Source organism: Cnephaeus nilssonii (assembly GCF_951640355.1).
Source record: "Cnephaeus nilssonii genome assembly, chromosome: 6".
NCBI classification, from domain to species: Eukaryota; Metazoa; Chordata; class Mammalia; order Chiroptera; family Vespertilionidae; genus Cnephaeus; species Cnephaeus nilssonii.
Genome location: NC_137077.1, coordinates 29,852,247 through 29,867,862, shown reverse-complemented (window position 1 = coordinate 29,867,862; position 15,616 = coordinate 29,852,247). Strand labels below are relative to the sequence as shown.

Sequence of the window (15,616 nt, the reverse complement as noted above, 5' to 3'; positions counted from 1 at the left end):
GCCCTGCGCACAAATCTATGCACCAGTAGCTTGCCAGTAGCTCGCTGCCGCCCTCCAGTAGCTCTCCTCCCACTTCCTGGCCCTCCTGTAGCTCCCCCTGACGCCCCTCCCCCCCCACCCCTTCATAGCTTGCTGCCCTGCCCCCTCCTGTAGCTCTCCACCGCCCACTTGTAGCTCGCTGCCCCACCCTCGTGCCGATCCATGATCTGGTCCTTACACAGTCAGTTGTTACGCTTCAGGGCATGACAACCATTTGCATATTACATTTTTATTATATAGGATAATATTGTAATTACTATTTATGGTGCCAGTTGGGTATTGGAAATATCAGAGAGAACACTTTGTAAAGTATATGATTGCCTAACCATTATGCTGTACATCTAAAACTAATACAAAATAGTATTAAATGTAAACTGTAATTGAAGAAAAAGTACAATAGCAGAAAAAAAAGTGGTTGCCCCTGTGACATGATTATCATGAGAAGCAAAGAAAGATACATTTATCTTTCATTTCAGTTTTTTGTACTCTTATTTTTTCCTGTCTATATAAAACATGATTTAAAATATTTCATTAATAATAACACATCAGCAAAAACAATAATAAGAAATAAGATAATGCATTTTACAGAAAGGGATGAAACGGAGTCCTCCAATTATAAGAGTTGTTGACCGTCTCCAACAGTGTTTGTTGAACAATTGTTTTCTCAATTCTGGACCTGGTTCTATAGGATATGTGTGTTGGTGTGTACTAGTATGTGTGAGGTAGGTGGTAACTAAGCTGTAGGTTGTAGAATTGAAGTAGAATTCAAGTTGGTGTCATTTTTATTAGGGTGAATAAATATACACCCTAATAGCCTCCTATCCTGCAGTTTGGTTTTCAGTTATCAAGAACTCTATATGGAGTTTTGTTGTATTTTGTTTTTAAAGAAGTCCAGGCTGTATCACAAAAATGCTTTGAATCAGAATCTCTAGGGTGGGTGTAAGATAGAGTTATTATTATTTTTTTTTTAAGTTTCACAGGTGATTCTGGTAGCAAAAAATATTTCTTTTAACCTATTGGCATAAACACTATAATTTCTAGCATTCACTGTAATAATGCTGATGTCACTAGCAAATGCAATATTTAAATATTTGTTCTCTTTCAGTCTACTTCTTGTCCTATTTGTAGGGAGGTGAAAGAAGTCTCTTTGTGCACCAAAAACAAACAAATAAAGACACACACACACAAAACTATGCAATTGATTATCTGGGGCAGCCTGGCTGATGTGGCTCAGTGGTTGAGCATCAACCCATGAACCAAGAGATCCCTGGTTCGATTCCCAGTCAGGGCACACGCCTGGGTTGCAAGCTTGATTTCCAGGGTGTGTGCAAGAGGGAGCCAATCGATGATATTTCTCTCTCATTGATGTTTCTATCTTTCTATTCCTCTCTTTTCCTCTCTTTCTAAAAATCAATAAGAATATATTTATTTTTTTTAAAAATTATCTGGTGCAGACTCTACTTCTTCCAGAGAGCAGACAGGTGAAGACACATCTGTTAAATGGGATCTACTTTTTCAACTTAACATCAGTTTTTCTTACCATATTTTCTGGGGTATAAGACGACTGGGCGTATAGAAGATTTTCCTGGGTTAAAAAGTCGTCTTATACACCAGAAAATACGGTACTTCATTTCCCCAAGCTCAAAAGAAACAACACATTCTGTAATATGTTGTCTGACAACCATAGCTTGCAAATTTTTGTTTATTTCTTCAGCAGTATTTTAATGGGAGTTGGAAGAAGATGTATTAGGGGTTGCTAGACAAATTCAATTAAGGTCTGTGAAAGATATGACTTAATACATGAGTGACAGATGGCATGATGGCCTAAATCCTCCATTATACTAGACTTTGGGCTTGAGTAACATGATCCATTATCGCAGTCTTGGTCTTTCTCTGCTGCTGTTAGGATTCAAAATATCTGGAGAAGGGGCTGCTGTTAATTAATCAAGAGACTAGAAATATAATATAAATTTGTAATCCATGGAGTAGCCAGAGGAGCTTGGCTGTAGGAACCAAGTTCTGTCTGTCTCAGGACCCCTTGCTCTTTATTAACGCAAATTGTCCTAAGGCAAAGCAGATATACACAACAAAGGCAAGGTTTAGTATATGGTAGGCATTGTTTTTGGGGGAACTGCCTTCAGCTGTTCAGGTGTTTGGCCAGCAGGAAGCAATAACATGTAGATTAAAAAGCCCTCAGCTGTCTGGCAGCAAGCAATCATTTTTGCATCCTTTTAGGTTTGGGGAAGTGCCCTCAGCCATTCCAGATGATTCAGCCCTGCTGAATAAGCCCTAAGGTTCCATCAACCTTTTGTTGAAACTTCTTGCATTTATGACATGCTGGAATTAGCTTCTGGCAATCCACACTGCTTTGTTTTTTAAAAAAGGTTTAAGGCTTTTCTTCTTATTTAGGCTATGAATTTCTCTCCTCATTTTTTATTTTTTTACCTCCACCTATTTTCTAGTCACTTGCTTTATTGAGTTACACAAATACTTTTTCTTCTCTTACATACTACTCTCACTTTAAATTTGTATGGTTCATATATTCTAATCTTAACCACAAATGCACAGTCATATAACAATGAGTACTCACATTCATTTTTATTTATAGTTTGTTTAATTATTATAAATTCATAGGTAATTCACTGTCTCATCATATGTAAAGAGTATGGGAATAGTTAGTAAAAGGACCAGAAAATACACAAAAATAACATCCTATTGAATTAATACAATGTTGGTTGGAAACCCAGAAAGAAAAGACTTTTTTTTTTTTTTCAACCCTTACTTATCTGTTTCACAGTTGGCTTTGGCAGAAGGTTCAAAATAAACATCATTATTTAAGAATTCTACATTTGCTTCATTCACAGATTTTCTTCTATATGCTGATGCCTTGGTATCTTTTCCTTGATATACTTTTTTCATAGCATAAATAAATACAATAAACAAAATAACTGTTGTGAATTTTAAGCTCTCAATCAAGCCCAAGAAGGTCTTTCTGCGAAAAGAGAAAGAAAGTCAATTTTTATTTTAAAATGTGTGAAACACTTTACAATGCTTCTCTCCAGTATTCAGAAGACCTTAAAGGAAGAAAACAAACAAATGATGTTTGAAATTATACATGAAAACATTAAGGCAGCAATTCTAGTTATTCTTTTTATTGGAGCACAAGGAATTTTTAATTATTTTAAATGGAATATTTAGCCACAGAATCTAAGGCTGATTAATGATCTACCCAGTACTTTCTATAAAATGAGGACTGGATAAAGAAGATGTTATACATATACACAATGGAATACTACTCAGCTATAAGAAAGGATGAAATAGCGCCATTTAAAACAACATGAATGGATCTTGAGAACATTATGCTAGTGAAATAAGTCAGACAGAAAAGCTAAGAACCATATGATTTTGCTTATATGTGGGATATAAAACTTTAAGTTACAAACACAAACAGCAGAGTAGTGGTTGCCAGAGGGAAGGGGTGGGGAAAGAAGGGGGTTCTAATATGAGGTGACAGGAAAAGATTTGACTTGGGTGGTGGGCACATGGTGCAATATACAGATCTTGTAACATAGAAATCCACACATGAAACCAATATGTTCATGTTGACCAATGTCACCCCAATCAATTTAATAAAAAAAATTAAAGTGAGGTATATTTGGAATGCTTTAACTTTCTCAAAGACAGATTGGTTTTTGTGGAATGTAATAGATTATAAAGGAAATGAATTGACTGAGACAATAAAATTGAATCCATTTCGATTGAACCAGGAGCCACTGTTTAGTTTATAGGCTAAACACAGTCCAAAATGCCCTGCAGTGTGGCCTCCTGGAAGTATTTAACAAAACCACACAGAATGATGTAGCACATATAGTTTATTCCTGGGATTCTCAACTGTGATTGCACATTAAAATAACCTGAAGAGATTTCAGAACTCCCATGTCTAGGCCACATTCCTTGACCAATTAAATAAAATATCTCTGAAGGTGTGACACAGAAATTCGTATATTTTTAAAGCTTCTCAGGTGATTGTAATGAGCAGGAAAGATTGATGACCACTGACCTAGTAGGTTAGGAAACACTCACTGGCCTCATGACAGTGTTAATTAAATGTTGACAAGTTTTATGCAAAAAAAATTTTTTTTGAACAATTATTAGTTTTGTTTGAAGATGAATGGCATTAATCATATAATTTTGACCCGTTTAAACTTAAGTTTATTAAAATTACTGTAGGGTCTTGTGGTGTACCAAATATGATGAAAGAAATATTTAAAATCTACAAAAATATTTGCTTCGTGCTGGGGTATGTCAAGTAGTAACATACTAGTGTTAAGCTTTTCAAAACTTCCACTGCCACCAAGAAAAATTAATATGGGTTTCTTATTATGTGATTGTTATTGAGAAAATTTGAATGAGTTGTGTTTAAATTTAGGATCAATATCAAAATAGATTTTTATTCTTTGAATTAGCAATTGTTGATATTCTTTGTCTATGCTAGATAAAATCAATGAACAATTATATGGTTACCTCAAAATAATCCAAAAAATCACTAGGTGACAATTTAACTTTTTGTAGAGTATTCATTGGTGAGCACACTGCTGTTTTAAAAAGTTGCACATTAAGCCATCTTTATGCAATTACTTTGCAATGTAGTATTGTAGGCAATGAACACAATTGACCAAAGAAAAAGTGATAAGGCCTGTGAGTGAGCTCCAAAGTGCATAGACTTATAAAGAGGGATACCTATTTCCAGCTGGCTGAAGAGGTGAAAATTTTGGGAAAGATCATGTAGTTTGAATCATAAAGTATGTAGCTTTTTCAGACTGCCTTCTTTCACTTAGCAATGTGCATTTAAGTTACTTCCTTTTCTTTTCCTTTAGCGTGGTAGCTCATTTCTTTTTATTATTGAATAAAATTTTGTTGTATAAATGTACCACAGTTTGTTTACCTACTTACCTACTGAGGGACATATTGGTTGCTTCCATATTTTGGCAATTATGAATAAAGCTGCTATAAATATAAAAGTGTAGGCTTTTATGTGGATATATATTTCCAGCTCATTTGAGTAAATAATTAGGAGCACAGTTACTTGATTATACAATAAACCTGTTTAGCTTTGTAAGAAACTGTCAGACTTTTTAAACTTTTTAAACCATTTTGCCTTCCCACCATCAATAAGAGTTCCGGTTGTTCCACATCATTGCCAGCATATGGCATTGTTTATTCTCAATTTTTATATGTTTAGGACATTTTTCTTGTGTCTATGTTATGAGTTACAAATTCTTTTTCCAGTTTATCTATTGTCTTTGAACTTTGCTTAAGATAAGTTTTGTGATATAGTGTTTTAAAAATATTTTATCATTTTTTTCTACTATGGTTTTTAGGGTTTGGATCACACTTAGAAACACATTCCTGCTTCCTAGATAATTAAAAGAACTTCTATCATAATTTCTTCTAATACTTGTATTTTTAAATTTATATGTTTGATTAATCTGCAATTAATTTTTATTTGCAGTTAACGTATTATTTCCACCATTTTTTTAGATGTCTACCTAGTTGTTTCCTTATGAATAGAATAGTATAGAAAGGATTATTTCCTCTTTGTTTCCCATTGGCCTATGACTAGAGCTCCAGATGATTATTTTGTATCTTCAAAGAGAAGTCAGAGACCATTGAATATAGCTGTTGTTTATTATGAGGGGAATTTTTGGAAACAAAAGAGATTTGAGTAGAAATCCAAGATCTTTTTGTCATTAGCTGTGTGATATTTGAACATTATTTATTCTCTTTAAAATTTAGTTTTTTCACATTTAAAGAAAAGGAGAAAAATAATCATATTCTACAGTCTCTATGAGTATTAAAATGAGATATCAGATTGATGATACAACACTGGATATAGTTCATTAAATGATGGCTATAATTATTAATACTATTATTATACTGTCAATAATATATTATTCTTTAATTAATATAATCAAAGAAAAACAAATTAATAAAATATGTTAATGACAACTTACCCATAAAATGTGGAATTATAGATCCTACAAGAACCTTGCTTCCCAGAGCTACTGATGGACCACTTCATACATGATCTATCAATCAGAGCCCCAAAATATATAGGAGCTAGAATTCCTCCTGCAACATGAGGTGAAATGTCAATCCAAGAAACACCGTTCAAATGTAATGGTGTGATCCACATGGATACATTTGGGATTAAATAAAAAGTTAAAAACTTTGCAGAACTCTTCCATTGTTTTAGCCTAACTCTACTCAAGAATCAAGATTATTGGGAATCTCAAAGGGTAAAAGGGGTCAAATATATGGTTGACAGAATGATTTGACTTTGGGTGGTGGACACACAATGCAATATAGAGATCATATATCATAAATACGTATCCTTGAAACATATAATCTTATTAACCAATATCACCACAATAAATTTAATAAGAAAAAAATTTTTTAAAAATTTTCAAAAACTGGAACCATATATAATAGCACAGATATCTTTTATCAACCCTCACCCCACCACCACACACAGGAACATTATATGCCCGTATACTCTGTTCTTCTTATAGTGCCAATTAATTTAAGCCTGATTGGTGAAAAGAAGAATGTTGTTTGTAAAATATGAATGTTATATTGGTTCATATCCCCACCTTTTTAAAAATTTTTAAAAAAATTTTATTGATTTCAGAGAGAAGAGGGATAGAGAGATAGAAACATCAATGATGAGAGAGAATCATTGATCGGCTGCCTCACCTGGGACTGGGGATTGAGTCCACAACCCAGGCATGTGCCCTTGATGGGAATCGAACCCAAGACCCTTCAGTCTGCAGGCCAATGCTCTATCCACTGAGCCAAGTTGGCTAGCCCCTTCCCCCCTTTTTTTTTGGCAAAGAGAGCTGGAAGAGTGGAAATAGACATAGCTTCACAGAGAAGTGAAAAAGCTCTCAGCTTAACTGCTGCCAAAGCAGGAGATTTTCAACTCTATTTTTTTAAAAATTAAAAGGTAAGAGCCAACACCAAGACTTCCTCCCCAATTGTTTTTGAATTGGTGGTCAGTAGGTATTTTTCCCAGAGAAGCAGGTAGGTTCCATAGTGTCATATTTTGGACATATCGAAATAGGATGCTCACAAACTAGGATGACAAAATTCCTTTTTTTGTTCTATTTTATGTCACTAGAGGAACTTCCTTTATTCTGTCTCATTTCAGCATACCTGGCTCCCTAAATTCTATGTTCATCTGCTAGCTTCTGTGCTCTAGATTACGGAGTAAGGCCTCTCCATTGGATCTGGAGACAGGAAACAACAAACCCTGAAATTTCCCTAGCTTTCATTCAAAACACTCCCTTATTCTAACATGCTCATTTCTTTTAGTTCTCATTTCCTCTTGCACTTTAAACTTCTGATAAAAAATTAGCTGCCCCAGCCTAGAGAACGAGGCAGTGGGAAGTGAAGTCCACTTCTGTTGTTTTGTAGTCTCCGTCTGACTGGAGTCCCAGGCCCGTCCTGAGCTGTTTGGGGTACTAACCCCCTCAGTGTAAAAGGAAGTTCCTCTACTCTGCCTATGGGAAGAAATATTCTTAAGTCAGAAAGTAAAACAAAACAAAACAAATTTTGCAGACCATCTTTTTTTGTGCTGGAAAAAGTGTAAAACAAATATGATTCCTTTTTCTAGTTAAAGATGGACTTGAACTAGAATTAACAATTTCTCTTTTAATTCACCCAGTTTTCCTCTGTCGCATATTATTTGTCACTTATCACAAAAATAGAAATAAAATGTATTCATACTTTGTTTTATACTTTCTTACAATTTGAAATTAATTATACTCTGTCTTTGAGCTTTGATGTGAAAATTTATATCTTGAGTTTATAATCTATTTATCATACCTAGTGCTCGGATAGTGAGTGTATGGAAACCCATTGCAAGTGATTTCAGTTCAGGTTGAACATTTCTGAAATGAAATAAAGGCAAAAACTTCATTAAACATCTTTAAAATGCCAAACTGAGTTCAATATTAAAGCATTTCTGTGCCATTGTTCTTCATGGTTGAATAAAAACCCTTAAGTAAATAGCTGACTTTATTTAAAATTATATTTTCAGTTGTCTTAAAAGGAAAATGTCTGAATGATAATAATAATTATTTTCCCGTATTTATTTAATGCAGTATGATTTCAGGACAATTTAACAAACATTTTCACATTGGCTCCTTATGAAATCCTATGAGATAGTGCTCAGAACAGACTTTATTATGTCTATGAAGAAATTGAGTCTGTGTGGTCTATTTAGTTGACACCGGCCATGAGCACACACTTTAGGTCTAGGTCACAGCACAGCTCTTTCTACCATCTTATTTCCGTCATTGCTGTTAACAGAAAAGTTGACTAATATGATTCAGGAACTACATAATACAACCATGGGGGTGGGGGTCAAAAATATCTGTAGTTTAGTGTCTAATTTTAATAATTTTTTATTTTAGAGTCTGCTTCCCAAAAGTTTTCTTTTGATAAAATCAAAGGCTGGTGAGAGATCAATGCCTATTTTTGACAAATGGTAATGTTAATCTTAACCACTTGCTCAATATGATAAAACTAGAGGCCCGGTGCATGAAATTAATGCATGGGGGGGGGTCGCTCAGCCCAGCCTGTAACCTCTTGCAGTCTGGACTGCTGGCTCCTAACCACTCACCTACATGCCTGCCTCATTGCCCCTAACCCCTCTGCCTGCCTGCCTGATTGCCCCTAACCACCTCTGCTTCGGCCCCCGCCGCGACGATTTCATCCAGAAGGACGCCCGGAAGGTTGTTCAGATGTCCAGTCTAATTAGCATATTACGATTTTATTATCTACACTAATAAAAGAGAAACATACAAATTGACCATACCTCTGCTATGCCGATAAGCCACGCCCACCAACCAATCAGGAGTGACTATGCAAATTAACCCAACCAAGATGGCTGTGGCCATGGAGTGAGCAGGAGGCTTGGGTTTCTCCGGCGATGGAGGAAGCCAAGCTTCCTTCCTGCTCTGGCCAGCCCTGGCCTCTGCTCAAGGCTACAAAGTTTCAATTATAGAATATAAATAAATCCCAACAAAAATGGCAGCAGCCGCGGAACTGTAGAGAGAGCAGGAGGCTTGGGTTGCCCCTGGTGATGGAGGAAGCCAAGTTTCCTGCAGCTCTGGCCTGCCTTGGCCTCTGCTCAAGGCTACAAAGTTTCAGTTATAGAAGATAAATAAATCCCAGATACCAGGGCCTCTGCTTGGGTTGCCAGGGGGCGTGGCCAACCTGCAAGCCACCACGGGCCCCTCACCAAGGCCGCCCCACACCCCAAGGGAACCCCCATCCTGACCCAGGACATCCTTCAGGGCAAACCAGCCAGGCCCCACCTGTGGACCGGGCCCCTATCCTATCTAATAAAAGAATAATATGCAAATTGAATGTCACTCCAATGCACAAGATGGCTGCCCCCATGTGGTCAAAGATGGCTGCCCCCATGTGGACACAAGATGGCCACCACAATATGGCCAGCAGGGGAGGGCAGTTGGGAGGGACCAGGCCTGCAAGGGAGGGCAGTTGGGGGCAATCAAACCTGCAGGGGAGGGCAGTTAGGGGTGACCAGGTCAGCAGAGGAGGGAAGTTGGGGGCAACCGGGCCTGCAGGGAAGGGCAGTTGGGGGAGACCCAGGCCTACAGGGGAGGGAAGTTAGGGGTGACCAGGCTGGCAGGGGAGGGCCGTTAGGGGCAATCAGGCTGGCAGGGGAGCAGTTAGGCATCAATCAGGCTGGCAGGGGAGTGGTTATGGGGTGATCAGGCTGGCAGGCAGAAGCAGTTAGGGGCAATCAGGAAGGCAGGCAGGTGAGCAGTTGGGAGCCAGCAGTCCTGGATTGTGAGAGGGATGTCCGACTGCCCATTTGGGATCGGGCCTAAAAGGGCAGTCAGATATCCCTCGAGGGGTCCCAGATTGGAGAGGGTGCAGGGTGGGCTGAGGGACATACACTCCCATGCACGAATTTCGTGCACCAGGCCTCTAGTTATAGATATAAATGCCATCAATGATGGAACAAAAATCTCTCAAACCCCAGTTTTTTTCATGAGAGATTTTAAATTAAGAAGCTAAGACTGGTTGAGATGCAAACTAATATGAAGTTCTGAGATGGTTTTCTGTAAGTTAAAATCTGTAATTTGGCAAATATGGAACACTTCTTCTTTTGAGTAGACAACATTTTATATTAAGGTGGAGTAGTATCTGTGAAATAAATTAGTATAAAAATTTCACAATAATTGGGGTCAGAGTAGAATTTAAACAAACGAAGACTCAGTTTACAAGTCTATATTCATTTTTACAAAAGTCAATACATTTGTTTGTTTGTTTTTCCCCTTCCATGTCACGCTGTTGACTGACAGTTACTTGTGGTCAACTACCTAGGTCTTATAAGTATAATTAGATGCTTACCCAGGTGACCATATTTATACATATATGTTCTTAAGACCTACGTTCAAGTCTTTATGTTTTCAATTTTAGGTGATTGAAAAATTACTTTCTTCGATAGGGCTTGTCTTATCTGATACCTTCGTAACCCTGCAATTTTATCTTGTGCCATTTCTCTCTCATTAACTATATTTCAACCAACAGGCTTCTTTGAATTCCTCAAACACACCAGTTCTTTCCTGCCTTGAGCATTGGCACTTAGACCTATGTAGTTTTTCATTTGGCTAACTTTAACTTATTCTCTCGACTTTTAGATTAAATGTCATTTTTTTTTTGAAAAGTGCTCTTTGCGTCTTCTTCCTTATAGCTCCTCACCTCAATCCTAAATTAGGTTTCCCTTTTAATTCTCTCAATAGAACTCTTTCTTTTTGAGTATTAATGATAATTTGTAATTATGTGTTTATTTTTAAGCTTATTTATTTTATGTCAATCTTCCCTGTCAGACTCTAAACTGTATAGGAATAGGTACTTTATCTGTTTTATTCAGCATGGTATATATATATTTTTATCAAGCACCGTTCTAAATATTGGTTTAATGAATGAAGAAAGGAATGAATTCTGTTCATATATTTTTCTTTTGTCTGTGAAGGTATTTGAGAGACTAGGTCAAAAACCATTCTATGAGTGGATAAAAGCTTTGGAATATTATAGACCTTATATTATACAGTCTGGTTCCCAAATGTTTTCTTCAAATAAAATCAATAAGTAATTCATCCTATATTCATTAGGATATAAGGTGTTTCAAAATTAAAAGTTCATTTAGAATCGTAACAGAAATTTTTTAAGGATTGAAGCAATTATCAATCAGTCTGTGTTTTAATATTCTTAGCAAGAGGAGCAAGTATTGAATCTATATTTTTATAATGTAAGAATCAGAGCTAAATTATGATTAATTATGACATTGAAGTATCACAATAACCCTAAGAAAATGCATTCTTAGAACATTAAAGCATAACAAAGTATGAATTTGGGTTCCAAATATATTATGGAAAAATATGTATATTATTATGTGTGTTTATATCCTAATATACATAAAAACGTTTTAAAAAGTTATACTCACTTAAAAACCAGCATGATAGTTGAGACCGTTCCCAATGAAGAGGTAAAAGAATTCAGGATTTGCACTACTATATACATATAAAATTTTTTTATACACTGATCATCTCTTGGGCATGCACCCAAAATCACTGAGTTACTTTTGTTCTGGAAACCAGTTGCTTCTACACAACTACAGTTATGAAACACCTAAAAAATAGTTTTTGAAATATTACAGAATATATCTGCACAATATGATTGGTCTATAAATACAGTCTATTATAGTTAAGGAAGTCTCATTTATTCAAGCTAAAATAATTACAGATTTTAAATAAAATAGTCTAAAAATACAGTTGTTTCATAGTTGAAATGTAAAATAGTTTCCTGGATTCCCTTCTAGAAAAAAAAAAGTAAATCATCATTAACATTTAATTCATCTCTGATTTAAAAATTAGGAAAGAATAGAAGAAATTAATGTCTGAAACTCTGTATGTAATATTCTCATTAACATAAATTCTTTTACTATTTCTCTTCTACTCATGATTGCCATGTATAACACACCTAATTACTCTCTTTAACAATTTGTACTAAGTATCTAGGACATTTCTTGAGGAGGGATTTCCCAAGGAATTTAGAAAATATAGTAGTTTAGAAGGGGCCAAAACCTGGAACTAGAGCTACCCATTGGAATAAGGCAGAGTCCAGGGGAAAAGCGGCCAGTCAGGGGTGCTGGAATTCTACCTTGGCAGTAAACACTACATTCAAGAACATAATGACAGATTATAGAATAGATGATCTTGTTACCAGAGAGGTTAAATCCAACAGAATACCCTAATAGAACACAGAAGGAGAAAACTTAGGAACAAATGATTTTTGAGATTTAATTTGGCTTCTGTTCAGGAGCCAGAAGGGTGAGTGCTGGGCTGTATGGCTACATTGTGGGGAGGCAAATCTAATCACTCTTGTGAGTTCAGCTAGCACTACCCTAGGAAGAGGAAGTGCTCACTCTCCTCCTACAAGCTAGTGGGCACCATTCCCAATGGGAGGCTATTCGGATTAGCCCTACCAAGTCCCAGGTACCTTCACTGGGTGTAGATCTGGGGGGTTGGGGGTGGGGGGAGAAGAAAGAGTGGCTCAGAGCAGAAATATTCAAAGTGTGAGGCTATTGTCTGGGCCTGGGACCAAGTGCTTAGCTCCCCTCCCTCCCCACCTCTTGTGGGCTGGACTGGCATTATCCCCAAATGAGAGACTTTTGATCTATCCTCCTGAGCCCAGGGTGGCTGAGTCTCTCCTGCAGGCTGACTGTACCAAACCTGAACCTGCAGTGAGCCCTCCTAGAGGGAACTAGAGTTGGAGACTATGGCAGAGACTGAGGGGTTTGGCTTTGAAGTAGGGGCCACTTTCCTCTCATTGAATGCCTGACTGCATGATCCCCAAGTAGGGGACTCACTAGCTCTATCCTCCTGAACCCAGTTGCCCCACTCTACTGAGCTTACAACCAGGAGAAGAGGCTAGCTTGGGCTCACACTACAGTCTTTCTTTGGAGGGCTCTGGAGGAAGATGAAGTAATCTCAGGGGAGGCAGCATAGCCGGCAGGTGGAGGCGGACCTGAGGGAGCCTCAGTCTTTTTACAGATCTGCGCCCCCCTCCCCAGCTCTAACCTGGAGGAAGCCGACACTTTTACACAGATTTGCCCCTCCCATGCACACCGAGGTCCAGCAGACACAGACACAAATGTGAACAGCATGGTAGCTACAGATAGGCAGCCCAAGGTTGGTTACACACAATATTGATAGTGACCTGTACCTGAAACTCACTGAAGTAGACTCAGAACCAACACAACCTGTGGTGGGCTTCACACCACACCAGAGACTGATCCAACTAGCCACCCAAGTGACACACCCATAGTGGGATTCCAGCAGGCAACAGACCCTGCTAGGAACAACTCCACCTCATGGGGCAGGGGGAGAGGATAGCCCCTACACAGCATCTCATACATGGTGAATGAAGTTTACCATTATAGTCACCCAGCCTGAAGGGTCAACTCCACACACAAAAGGGCAAACACCTTTCAACATTCAAGACTCAACTACAACAGGGTGTGCACATAACCCATACACACAAAACAACAACAACAACAACAACATTTCTGGAGCACAGAGCTCAGGTGATTTGGAAGATTGTGCCACTGAGCCCAACAAGACACCTCCATCATAAAGCCATTATAACAATTTAGGAATCATAGCAAATATACCTAATACATGGAGAAAAAATGGGGAGACAAAGACAAATTCCCCAAACAAAAGAATAAGAGAAATACCCAGAAAAAGAATTAAATGAAATGTATAAAATAGAAGCAACCAAAATACCAGATGCAGAGTTTAAAATAATGGTTATAAGGATGCTCAAAGACCTTAGGGTAAAATGAATAATCTCAGTGAGAACTTAAGCAAAGAGATTAAACATTAAAAAGAACACAGAGACCATAAAAAGAAACCAGTCAGAAATGAAGAATACTATACCTGAAATGAAGAAAACATTACAAGGAATCAACAGCAGGTTAGATGAAGCAGAGGATTGAATCTGTGAATCAGAGGACAAGATAACAGTAAGCACCCAAGCAGAGCAACAGAAAGAAAAGGGAATTAAAATAAGTGAAGAAAGTCTAAAAAACCTCTGGGACTACAGCAAATGTAACAACATCCACATAATAGGGGAACCAGAAGAAGAAGAGGAGAGAGCAAGGGAGAGAGAACCTATTTAAAGGAATAATGACAGAAAACTTCCCTAACCTGGTGAAGGGAAAAGGCACACAGATTCAGGAAGCACAGAGAATTCCAATCAAGATGAACCCAAAAAGACCCACACCAAGACACATCATAATTAAAATGGCAAATATTAAAGATAAAGAGAGAATCTTAACCTTTTGCACTCGGATGTCGAGATTAAAATTACTCTTTGAATGTATCAATAATTTGAAATATAAAAAAATCCAAATAAATAAGTTTGTATAAAAAGAAACTCCAGTTTTTTATTCTACTGCCACGCTTTGTAAAATCTGGGGTATTTAAAAAATTAAATAGAATAAAGGAATCGAGAAAAAAGCAAGCGAGTGCAAAGGGTTAAAGGTAGCAAGAGAAGAGAGACAGTTACTTACCTGCAAGGGAGTTATCATAAGGCTGTCAGCTGGTTTCTCAACAGAAACACTTCAGGCCAGAGGGACTGGCATGAAGTATTCAAAGTGATGAAAAGCAAGGATCTGCAAACAAGACTGCTTGATCCAGCAAGGTATCATTTAAAATTAAAGGGGAAAAAGAGCTTCCCAGACAAAAAAAAAAAAACACACAAAAAAAAACTAAAGGAGTTTATTACCACCAAACAAGTATTGGAATAAATGTTAAAGGGGCTATTTTAATAAGAAATAGAGAGGAACATAGATATAGAGAAAAATGACAACATCACTAATCACCAGAGAGATGCAAATTAAAACCATAATAAAGTATCAGCTCATGCCTGTCAGAATGGCTAGCATCAATAAATCAACAAATGAAGAGTGCTGGCGAGGATGTGGAGAAAGGGAATCCTAGTGCACTGTTGGTGGGAATACAGACTGGTGCAGCCACTGTGGGAAACAGTATGGAGGTTCATAAAAAAATTAAAAGTGCAACTGCCTTTTGACCCAGTGATCCTTTTTCTGGGAATATATCCTAAGATACCTTTAACACCAACTATAAAAAATATATGCACTCCTATGTTCATAGCAGTGTTATTTATAATAGCCAAGATCTGGAAATATCCCAAGTGCCCATCAGTAAATGAATAGACAAAATACTATGGTACATTTACACCATGGCATACTGCATAGCCATTAAAAAAAAGAATTCTTACCTTTTGCGACAGCATGAATGGACCTGGATATTACTATCCTAAGTGAAATAAGCCAGTCAAGAAAGACAAATACCATATGATCTCACTTATCTGTGGAATCTAATGAATAAAATAGACTGATGGACAAAATAGAAACAGAGGCAGGGATACATGAAATAGATTGACAGTT

At 37.3% G+C, this 15,616-nt stretch overlaps 1 protein-coding gene across 1 annotated transcript in view; it reads right to left on the bottom strand.

Annotated features, from left to right (window-relative positions):
• Positions 1-2,817: 2,817 nt before the first annotated feature.
• Positions 2,818-15,616, bottom strand: part of LOC307102083 (solute carrier organic anion transporter family member 1B3-like) — a gene marked incomplete at its 3' end in the record, with an annotated part of 46,756 nt that continues 33,957 nt past the window's right edge. The window contains exons 12-15 of the mRNA XM_079775526.1: positions 11,585-11,769; positions 7,927-7,991; positions 6,054-6,171; positions 2,818-3,031 (exon numbers count right to left, since the gene is read on the bottom strand). Of these exons, the coding sequence (XP_079631652.1) occupies positions 2,818-3,031; positions 6,054-6,171; positions 7,927-7,991; positions 11,585-11,769 (582 nt within the window). The remainder of the gene's footprint in view (positions 3,032-6,053; positions 6,172-7,926; positions 7,992-11,584; positions 11,770-15,616) is intronic.